At 38.1% G+C, this 11,349-nt stretch overlaps 3 protein-coding genes across 7 annotated transcripts in view; 2 read left to right on the top strand and 1 right to left on the bottom strand.

The window, feature by feature from the left end:
• Positions 1-306, top strand: part of LOC132191102 (putative disease resistance RPP13-like protein 3) — a 2,529-nt gene extending 2,223 nt beyond the window's left edge. Inside the window, exon 2 of the mRNA XM_059606113.1 lies at positions 226-306. Within this exon, the coding sequence (XP_059462096.1) occupies positions 226-306 (81 nt within the window). The remainder of the gene's footprint in view (positions 1-225) is intronic.
• Positions 237-3,653, top strand: LOC132190006 (putative disease resistance RPP13-like protein 3). Of its 3 annotated transcripts, none has more exons than XM_059604875.1 (2): positions 237-2,023; positions 3,012-3,653. In XM_059604875.1, exons 1-2 carry the CDS (start codon positions 488-490, stop codon positions 3,303-3,305), a joined length of 1,830 nt encoding a protein of 609 aa, XP_059460858.1. In that variant the 5' UTR covers positions 237-487; the 3' UTR covers positions 3,306-3,653. The 3 variants fall into 3 exon arrangements, with proteins under 3 accessions (XP_059460858.1, XP_059460857.1, XP_059460859.1); XM_059604874.1 differs by lacking the exon at positions 3,012-3,653 and adding an exon at positions 2,577-2,735 and having other exon boundaries at positions 237-2,463; XM_059604876.1 differs by having other exon boundaries at positions 1,001-1,091; positions 1,204-3,138.
• Positions 3,654-6,472: 2,819 nt separating this feature from the next.
• Positions 6,473-9,971, bottom strand: LOC132190233 (disease resistance protein RPP13-like). 3 transcript variants are annotated; one of them, XM_059605155.1, is made up of 2 exons: positions 7,203-9,971; positions 6,473-7,070 (listed from the first exon to the last, which is right to left on the bottom strand). In XM_059605155.1, the coding sequence occupies exon 1, from the start codon at positions 9,828-9,830 to the stop codon at positions 7,212-7,214; it is 2,619 nt and encodes an 872-aa protein (XP_059461138.1). In that variant the 5' UTR covers positions 9,831-9,971; the 3' UTR covers positions 6,473-7,070; positions 7,203-7,211. The 3 variants fall into 3 exon arrangements, with proteins under 3 accessions (XP_059461138.1, XP_059461140.1, XP_059461139.1); XM_059605157.1 differs by lacking the exon at positions 6,473-7,070 and having other exon boundaries at positions 7,438-7,504; positions 8,331-9,971; XM_059605156.1 differs by lacking the exon at positions 6,473-7,070 and having other exon boundaries at positions 7,440-7,504; positions 8,071-9,971.
• Between the last annotated feature and the right edge of the window lie 1,378 nt (positions 9,972-11,349).

Consider the following 11,349-nt stretch of genomic DNA (forward strand, 5'->3'; position numbering starts at 1 on the left):
AGATAAATAATTGTTGGGGGTGCCCAAAAAACGAAAAAAGAAAGAAGTGGTGGGCCAATAATTACGAATCCCTTCCCTGCCAAAGAAAAGCCTGCACCGTAATTACTACAAAACCAAGAAAAAAGCCTCTACCAAAAGTCTACGACTCTACCGCACTTATTGTTAGGTGCTCAGATTGTTAGGTGCTTGATCATGAATCCCTTTAAATGTATCACTTTTCGCTAGTCTCTCTGGGCACCCAACAAGTCTCTCTTCGTACTTTTTCTGAATACCTTTAACGAGAACAGCCGTGTCCGTGTCTTCTGAACTGCGTCCACTTCTTCCACCGTTCGTTCTCTCCCAATGTCTTTCTTCCCTAACCACAACCACCTCAACTAAGAAGAAGAAAAAAGAATTGAAGAGTAAAGAACTTACATCCTCCCTTCCCTCGCCAGTCACCATGTTTCTCAGTTTTTAAAAGATTTTAAGGGAGGGAAGATACACAAATATGGCCGACTTTGTTGTTAATTTCCTCCTAGAGCACTTGTCCCAGCTACTGGTAAAAGAAGCAAATTCCTTTGGTGGAGTGGAGCATCAAGTCAAGTCACTTCAACGGGAGCTCAGTCTGATAAATATATTCCTCGAGACACCCGAGGGGAAACGAAGCTGTACTCATGAAATGGTGGAGTATAACTCCAAGGGGAAACATGTGATGAGGAAACGGAGCCGCAGTGAAATGTTGAGGAAAATCGTGGACGTTGCTTACGAGGCTGAGGATGTTATCGACACAATCATCTTAAACGTCGCAACACACGCGGACAGGCCGGACAATATTAATCAGGCTACCCACGTAAGACTGCTTCATGATGTTGGAAAGAGGATCCAAGAACTAAAGAAAGAAATCAACAAAATCTACAACAATATTATGGAAAAGGACAGCTTTGAAAGTGATGAAGCTAGCATAGATGCAGCGACAGAGGCACTACCGCACAAACGTTGGAGAGAAGACGAGGAAGATGGCGTGGTGGGCTTCAATTATCTCTTGCCGGATTTGGTGAAACTGCTTACGGAAGGGAATCCACAGCTTGATGTCGTTTCAATCTTCGGTGAAGGTGGGTCGGGCAAGACCACCCTTTCCCTAAAAATCTACAATAATGTTGACATCAAGAGTCACTTTAATTTCCGTGCGCTTGTGTGTATTTCTAAAAATTTCAGAACCTGCAGAGAGGTGTTGGTTGAAATTTTGAAGTCAGAGATGCCAAAATCAGATGAGTTGACAAGGAAGAAGCTGTTCAAATACTTGAGTGAGGATGAACTAAAAAACAAGCTCTTCAAATGCTTGCAAGGGAAGAGGTATCTCGTAGTTTTGGACGGTATTTGGAGAACTCAATTTTGGTATGAGGTAAGATCTGCTTTTCCTGATAACTCGAATGGGAGCAGAATATTGATCACCACTCACATAGAAAAAATGGCTTCACTTGCAAATCTTACTCCTCTTTACCATCTCCCAGCTCTTAACAAAGATGAAAGCTGGGAGCTCTTTAGTAAGAAGGTGTTCCCAGGAGGAAGTTGTCCTACCAATTTAGAAACGCTTGGGAGACAAATCTTGGAAAGTTGTAAAGGTTTACCTCTTTCAATTGTGGTATTAGCGGGCATTTTAGCAAACAAAGAGAATAAATACAAAACATGGGCGAATTTTAATAGTCATGTATATGGGAACTGCAATAAACAAATACGGGAATTATGCTACTTCCAACTGCCCCGAAACATGAAACCATGCCTTTTGTATCTTTGTGTATTCCCAAAAGGCTTTGAGATCCCTGTAAGGCTATTGATCAAGCTGTGGGTAGCGGAGGGTTTCATACAGCACCCTCGCAATATAGACCCAGAGGATGTTGCTGAAGACTACTTGGAGAAGCTCATTGATCAAGGCTGGGTCCAAGTGGCTAGCAGAAGGACTGATGGAGGAGCAAAGACATGCCGCATCCATGATCTCGTCCAAGAGCTCTGCATACAGAGGAGCGTAGTAGACAAATTTCTTGAGGTACTTTTCTCTTTCGCTTCGACCAGTACCACATCCCGCAGAGTTTCCCTCCAGGGTCCCATTGAACCATATGATAGGCCTCAAAATATCTTTGAACCATTTGATATGCTTCAAAATATCTTTGAACCATTTGATATGCTTCAAAATACCCCTCATTTTGATATGCTTCAAAATACCCCTCATTTTGATATGCTTCAAACTACCCCTAATTTTGATATGCATCAATATACCATTGACAATGAACCATATGTTATGCATCAATATACCCCTGACACCACATGTGTTCGTTCATTGTTTTTTTTCAACCAAGATACATATGGCTTGGGTCCGAAGCAATGGAAATGGGTTCACGAAAACTTTAAGTTGGGTCGGGTGCTTAATTTAGGGCAAGCACATCTCTACTCCATTCCCACGGTGATAACAAAATTGATCCATTTGAGGTACCTGGGTATAGAATCTGATGCACTGAAAGCTATTCCTTCTTCCATTGGCAAACTTATAAATCTAGAAACACTAAACATGAAAGGTACTTTTCTGAATTGTTTGCCAACAGAGATATGGAAGTTGCGATGTTTAAGGAATCTGTATGTGTCTGGGCCAGTGAGTTTACCTAACGATTTGGACCCAGACGCTGAAGCTCTGTGTAACCTCCAAGTCCTTTCCACTGTATCCCCTAAGCCGCAAAGTTCACTCAGGATGAATAATGTAAGGAACTTAGGATTGTGGTTTGCGTCTGACGAGAGCAACAGCGAAGTAGTAGATGTTTTAAAAAGCCTCCACCATTTACATCATCTTCAAACTTTGAAAATTATAAATTGTTGTGAATATCGTTGTCTTTCAGTGTCGCTTCCATCGACATTAACCAAGATAACGTTAAGACTTGTGCGCTTAAAAGTTCGTCGAGACATGAGAATGCTGGGGGAGCTTCCAAACCTACAGATACTGAAACTACAAAGTTGTTTGCTTTCTAAGCTCCACGTCTTTGCAGGTTCGTTTCCTCAACTTCAGGTCCTTAAATTGGAAAATTAATCTGAAAATGAAAAAATGGAAACAAAGGAGAGGCGCAATGCCATGCCTCAAGCATTTGGTTATCAAACAATGCAGTGAGTTGACCATGCTCCCTTTAATTCGATTGAGTTTGACCGCATTACGAGATGTACAAGTATTATGGAGCAACTCAGTATCAGCAAAGATGCTTCAGGAATTGCAGGTGACGTTTGGGTTCAATCTATTGATCTATCCTCCTATGATTGACGACCTTCATGAAAAAACTGCCTCTTGACAAGTTTACCAATTAATTTAACTGCTCTTGGTTTATGTCTTTTTGCAAGTTATTTATGGAGTGACAGAGATGGTGTTCCTTTCTATTGCTGTTACCTGTAATGAGGTAACTAGTCCCCCGCATGGTCTTTGCTGCTCAGTTTGTTGTCTTTATTTTTCGTTGTCATGGAATGATTTTATGTTTGTTGCTTCTAATAATGTGTGTTTGTATCTTCGTTATTCGAGGCATGCCACCAGCAGACTGTTTAGATGAAACGTTAGTGTTTCTAATAGCTGTCTGTAAGCTGTTAGTGGCTGTTTCTAATTGTGTTTCTATTAATAGCTGTTAATGATAAATACTGGATTGTATTACAAATTTGCAAGGTGTTGAGCTAGTTTTTATGTTCAAAATCAAAAGGTGTGGTGACTTTTATGCTTTTATTAACCACACAATTGAGCAACAATGCATGAATCTCCTTGATATTGTTTATCAACAAAGCTTCAAAACTATCTTTTAGTAGCCAAATAAACAGTCAAGTTTACGAAGACATTTTGAACAGCGAAACTTTTGTTGCACTTCAACCCTAATAATTTAATTAATACTTTAACACTTTTTCTCACGTATAGGCTTAACAAACCGTCCTTAATAAATAACACCAACATATAATCTTTAATTAAAATGTAAGGTAAACAATGAAAAACAAAGTTAGAACCCAAACCATTTGTTACTTGTCTCAAAAGCTGATAATAATTAATTAATATTCTAAAATTCAATTGTGCCTGCCAAACCATGTAAAATAACCAAACCGTCACATAACTTGGCACCTTAAAATTCAATTGAGCATTCAATGAACTAGCTACTCTTTAGCTAAAATTTAACTAGAAAACTCACTTTTCTAGTTTAACTAGCCACTTTTCAAAAGCACTCTATATCAAACTCTTTAAATATTTCTCCAGTATATTTAGATACTTTTTTTTTTTTTTTTTTGAGGTAATAGTGGAATTCTCATTTGTAAATCAGCCAACCAGAGCAAAATGCTCTAGCTGATAAATAGATACTTTTATTTATTCTTTCTAAAATCACCACCAATATCTAACATTCATCATCAATTGCACAAATTGGTGCGGCTACTGAATGCAGGTTTGTTGGCATCAAATCTATAACCCAAAAAAAAAACAAAAAACAAAAGACAAATAAAAACGAAAGCAAAACAGAGCCACTAAGGCCATTTACAGTTTCAACGAAAAAGAGCAACACCCATCAATGTAAGAACAAAAAACTTTCACCATACAAATTCAATGACAATCTCAAATGCATAGCCATCTATCGACTATCAGCGATAATAAAAAGTCAATCTTTTCTCGGCATTAATCAACTTGACCAACTCAATCACCGTGAGTGTCCCGACAGATTTGGTTGTTGGAGTAGTTACCCTAGCTTAGGAAGCTGCTTCATGCTTTATTAACTCAAAAGTCTTGTGTCTTTACCTTAATAAACACACTTTTGACAATTGAGGCTCAGTTTTCACTTTAGCTATAATTGTTGGTTTTCATAGTCATAATTGTTGAAAATTGAAGCCATTCTTGAGCTTCTTGGATTGAGATCCCTCCAATTATTCAAAATTTGATATTTTCATGTTATGAAATTATGGCTGTTCATTAAATTCGATGATCTATAAAATGACAGCTGCTTTTGTATAACAAATATAATAAATTTTGATTTTAAGCTGACGTGAAGTGGGGATTGAGATCCCCTCGATTATACAAAACAAACTGGTATTTTATAGACCATTAGATTTAATGAATGGTCATTATTTCGTAACATGAAAATCTCAAATTTTGAATAATTGAAGGGAACCGCAATCCGAGCTTTCCTCTACCAGCTTTGACATAAGAGCCATTATTGTTGAAAATTGATGTTGGGGAAAGAAATTGTACGTACCAAATTTTAAAACCCTCATTTAAAGATATATTAATATTTATATTAAGCGTGTTAATTATTCATGAGGAATTTATGGGATTTTAAGAATATTATAAGATTAAATTTCGGTTGGATTATATTAAGTTAAACACAATGGGTTAAGGCTCGTTCAAGCTCATTAACTCTGACAGAAAATATTGAAGAGTTGTTGAACGTATGTGTCAGCTTTAATTTTTGGTGGATTAGTTGAGAGATTATTTTAAGGAGTGATATGTCAGTTTTGTGGAAAAATCTGCACCCAAATCATGCACACCTCCTCCGGATAGCGTTGTTTCAATATTATTTTTGATATATATTTTATTTTTGTTTTTACTAAAAATATAGGCAAATATCGACCTACGTCAATTTGTGGAAAATGAAAAAAGTTGCAACGTTCCTGCTAGCTGAGAAAAGGAGAGAAAGAAAGTTTATTTTATTATTATTTTTGTGTTTTTCATTACGCTCTCAAGAAGATTTTTACGCACCATTATATTTTATAATTAGTTGATCTCAAGGAGCCCGGCTTGGACAATGGCCCTTATTCTCTTTCGCATGGGGCTACAATTTCCACGTCTCAAATGCCAAAGGAAGCCCCATAGTTAAATTCGGCCTTCTACTTAAGGCTGAATGGGCTTCGAAAAAGTGTAAAGCAATGATGAGATCATGAGAATAAGCAAATGCCAAACCAAACGTATGTTTTCATCGGAACTAGGATGAATTTACGATACAATTTTAGACGAATTAAAAATAATAAATTTAATCATTTAATTAATACACCAAAAATCTTCATATTGCTATATATATATGCGGTGATGCATTATTGTCATATACGAGTAAGAGTAATGCTATACATCACTTCATTATTCTCATCTCATCCCTCTAAGACGGGTGCGACGTGGTTCTCATAACATTTTAATGCATGAAGATTAACTATTTGGTTAAGGAATAAATAGAATTACTCGTAATATACTAATTTCTTACCCACATTGGTTAAATATCACGGAGCAACAAATATTGGTTAGTAATCTCACTTATAGTTGGCATCTAATACTAATAAGGTACATGTTTATTTTTTTATTTTTTATTTTTTGACATGTTCGCACAAGGAAGGGGGAGGAGGATTCGAACAAGGTACGTGTTTATTAAAATTACCATTCAAATCATCAAAACTTCAAAACCAATTACATACCGACACGTGTCAACAAGTTGTAAATTCAAAATCCCTGCATTAGAGCAACACTATTCTTCAATAATTGAAAATTAAATGGAAGCAAAAACGGTGTCCTAGATTATTGAAAATTTATTTAAATAAACATTTCAATGTCTCCATTCCCTGTTGTTTTTGGTAGGAACCCTTTTCAATAATTAATGAGTAATTCTAGATGGCATACTTGTGTCAAACTAAGAATAATGTGGCTATTAAAATCACAATTGAGCTTGTGATTGATCATTATTGAATTTTGATCAAAGGGTGATTTTAATAGTCACATGTCCCCAAGAGGTAGCTCAATCGGCTAGTACTACGCCTAATGAAGTGGAGGTCATTAGTTCGAATCCCCTCTCCTTCCTCTTGTGCGAACATGTCAAATAAAAAAAAAAAAAAATAGCCACATTATTCTTAGTGGGACACAAACAGACTATCTAAAATTACTCGTAATTAAGGGGAATTCCTTTCATCATAGTCCTGCTTGAACAATCAACGGTAACAAGAAAGTACGTGCAACTACAAAAAGTTGGAGTAGAATACAAATGAGAAGCACCAGCTAGCCACAGAGGTGGGAGAGCCTTGCAACAGCAGTGGAAATGAAACGTTTCCGTCGAAGTTCACTGTTATTAAGTAATTATAATATTAATTGAAGAAAAGACAAAAGCAAGAGAAATTAATCGGTAACTTTATTAAGAGAAATGCGATGCAATTGGATCAGAATAGAAAGAAACAAAGGTAGAGAAAGTAAATACCGGAGTGATCTAGATCATCGCAATTCTGTCATAAAAGGAGTCAGCCAGAGGAGGCTCAATCACTAGATTGAACTCATGATCGTTCTGCATATTTTGAAGCGTCATTACAGATTCTCTGCTGCTCCATAATACCTCCACATCACGCAAAGCCAACAGACTCCATGGTTCCGAAGGGAGTACAGTCAACCCAGTGCATTCTTTGATAACCAAATGCTTGAGGTATGGCATTGTGTTTTCCTCTTGTTTCCATTCTTCAATTCTCAATTTTTCCAATCTCAAAACTTCAAGGCTAGGGAATGAACCTGCAATGAATTCGAAGTTACTAGAAAGCAAGCAACTTTTTAGTTTCAGTATCAGAAGACCGGTAAGTTCCCCCAGAAGTTTCATGCTGCCATCGACTTCTATGCTCACTCGGCTTAAAGTTATCTTGGTGATGTTGGATGGAAATTGAATCGGCAAACCAGGATGCTCTGAACAATTTATAATTTTCAGTGTTTGAAGATGAGATGAGTGGGTGAGGCTTCTCAAAACATCTGCTACTTCGCTCTTGCTCTCGTCCTCAAACCATATTCCTAATTTCCTTATATTAGGAGGGTTGCCCTTGACAATTAGGCCCACATTTTGTGGGGTAAGAGAGACGGTGGAAAGGACTTGAAGGCTCCACAGACCTTTAATGTCTGGGTCCAAATAGTCAGGAAGACCCACTGGCCCAGACATATGCAAATTCCTTAAGCGTCGCAATTTCCATATCCCTTTTGGCAAGCGATTTAGAAAGGTACTACCTCTCAGGTCAAGTGTTTCTAAATTCGTAAGGCTGCAAATGGAAGCGGTAATATCTCCCATTGCATCAAGTTTTATACCCAAGTACCTCAAATGGATGAATCTTCCTATGCTTGTGTGATCGGAGAGATTTACATGCCCCAAATTAAACACCCGAACCAACAACAAGTTTTCCTGGACCCATGTCCAGTGCTTTTGATCAAATTCATTTGTATCTTGGCCAAGAAACAACAAAGAACGAGGAATCGTAGAGTGAGTGGGGTTTGAAGAAATATATGAATCAATGCTACCTTGAATAGAAAGCCTACGGGATTTGTTTACAAATGAAGGGTTAACATCTGTACATACCTCGAGAAATTTTTCTTCAGCACTCTGTGATATGCAGAGATCTCGTAAAAGATCATGAATACGGCATGTCTTTACAGATCTTCTATCTGCCCTCCTGCTAGCTACTTGGATCAAGCTTCGATCAATGAGCTGCTCCAAGTAGTCTTCAGCAACATCCTCAGGGTTTTTATTGGGAGTGTGCTCTATGAAACTCTCGGCTATCCAAAGGTTAATTAGTTGCCTTACAGGAATCTCAGAGTCTTCTAGGTATGCACCAAGATACAAAAAACACGGTTTTAAGGGCCGGGGTAGGTGGGTGTAGCTCAAGGCTAGTATGTCTCTGCATTCAGTAAGGTGGCAATTTACCTGAATAAATTTCGACCATGTTAGCAATTCTTGTTGTTCGTGTTTTAAAATGCCCGCTAATACCACAATTGAAAGTGGTAAGCCACGACAGCTTTCTGCTAGTTGTCTGGCCAGAGGCTTTAACTCGGGGCGACATTCTCCTCCTTGAAACACTTTCTTATGAAAGAGTTCACAGCTTTCGTCGCTATTAAGAAATGGGAGAATGTAGGGAGGAGTACTACTTGCCTTCAAAGCCACAGCTTTATTACGACTGGTGATTAAGATTCTGCTTCCATTAGAGTTATCAGGAAATACAGATCTTACCTCATCCCAGAAATCAGTTTTCCAGATGTCGTCCATGACTATTAAATACCTCTCCCGGTTCAAGTATTTGGACAATGTCTCTTTTAATTCGCCGTCCCCCATGCCTTCAAGATTCCTTCTCAGCTCCTTCGAAATTGGCATCTCCTTTAAAATTTTAAACAACAGCTCTCTAGTTTTGGCATGTTGAGATACATACACCCATACACGGCGTGCAAAGAAGCTCCTGACCTGAGTAGTGTTGTAGATTTTCCGGGCAAGAGTTGTTTTGCCCAACCCACCCATGCCGATTATTGAAATCACATCAAGCTTAGTACCTTTTTTCCTAAAAAGCTTCTCCAATTCCACTGAGTTATTGTTGAAGCCCACCACGTCATCTTCCCTGACTTCTGACCAATGTTTGTGCAGTTCCTGCTTTCGATCGGGCTCTGCATCTACACTAGTTTCAGGTCTTTCAATGGCGTACTTTTTGGCATTGTTGAAGATATTATTGATTTCATTCTTGAGGTTTACTATTGTCTTTGCTAAATCGACAAGCTCTTTTGGGCGGCCACACCCCTGGAGTATATTCACCACCGATTTCCTCCTGCTGTGTTTTGAGGTTTTGATGAGGATGTATTTATCGATTACATCCTCAGCCTCGTAAGCCTTCTCCCTGATTTGCCCTATTACCACCTCCGATATGGCATCCTTCTTCCGATTGCCCTCGGGTGGATCCAGGTAGGCAGATATGAGACCGAGCTCCAGCTTAAGTGACTCGACGTCATTCTTTACTTCACAAAGGAGTTTTATTTCTTCTCCGAGTAGCCGGACCAAGTACTGTACGACGGGAGTGAGGAGACCGGTGGCCTCCATTTAGGCTTATCTTCCCACCCTCAAATCTTTTACAAACTCAGAAAGGAGGCCAGGGTGAGGAAAGAGAAGATGAAAGGAAACTGATCGATTAAGTTCGGTAAATCACCGGTATTTACGTTTCGATTTTGGAGAGCCACTCACAACCTGTTTATCTCACTTCTTTCTTTATTTTTTTTATTTTTTTAAAGCTTTTTTGTATTTATTTGTTTGAGTTGGGTAGCGGTTAACAGGAATGAACGGCAGAAGAAATATACACAGTTCAGAAGCCGCGGCTGTTCTCGTTGAGGTATAAAAGAAGTATTAAGAAGAAGCGAAGATCTTTTCGGTCAATAAATCAGCTTCGGTGATTTTGTAAATTCATACGCATATAAGAAAGAGATATGCTATAGCGCAATAAAATAATTATTTTTTGTCCATAAAAGTTTTAGGTGTTAAGAGGTCAAAGACTTATTAGTGGATGGGACCATAACAATTATAGATGAAGTCTATGATCTCTTGCCACCTAACACTTTATAAACAAAAAATGATCATTTTATTGCATTATAGCATTTTTCTATAAGAAAATGGTTATAATCCTTATATGACCCGAATACAATCGATAAAATGAGTAAAGTTTGAAATTATAATGCTTTTCGAAATTAATTAATTTCGAGTTTTACTACCAATGCCTCCATTTCCAAGCTAATTAGCTTGTGGTATTACCCTGAACACATAATAAATTATATAGCGGAAAGCTGAATAAAAAAGATCTAAATTATTACTAAAATTATCTTTAACAATTCATCATCTATATCATCGAATATAAACATATAACTTTCATGAAAATGGCTGAAATTATTGAATCAAAGAAGTCAAACAAAAACAAAGTATTAATCGCATCGATGATTTGATTGATTGTTCATGAAAAAAAAATTCAAAGAAAAACAATTATTGAACCAAAGCAAATGGCTAGACGGTAGTCATGGTGGAACCAAAGTCAGTGTTGCGGTCCGTGTCACGTGCTTCCAATAAATGGGGTGCGTATATGGTGAGAGACGTGACACAAAATATTTCTAGAATTATTTATATATAGTCACAAAATAAAATAAAATAAAACATGATAAGGATCATTTATCCGGAGTCCTGAATTTTTGTTTTTAAACGATGGCCCTTTTTGTTTTTACCGATGTCCTGGAGGCCTTCCACACCATGGTCATGATCTTCGCTGACCGCGAACCGGCTTGGAGGTGCACGGCCTTGTTGGGCTCCGACCCCACCGCTAGAAGCGTATGTGGGCTCGGACCGGGCTTGTGGTAGAGGGCCGGTGGCTCGGGAAGCTCGACGGTGGTGGAGTGGGGGTTGGTTTGTGGAGAGAAGTACAGGGTCGGGAAGAAAGAAGTTTTTATTTTTATTTTTATTTTGAAGTGAGGAAAAGTGTGTAGAAGAAGTTTGAGAAAGACAGACAGAACATCGGTAAAAACAAAAAGGGCCATCATTTAAAAACAAAAGTTATTGCATGAAATTCTTACACCATTGGATT

This window comes from Corylus avellana, chromosome ca8 (genome assembly GCF_901000735.1).
Source record: "Corylus avellana chromosome ca8, CavTom2PMs-1.0".
Taxonomy (NCBI): Eukaryota; Viridiplantae; Streptophyta; class Magnoliopsida; order Fagales; family Betulaceae; genus Corylus; species Corylus avellana.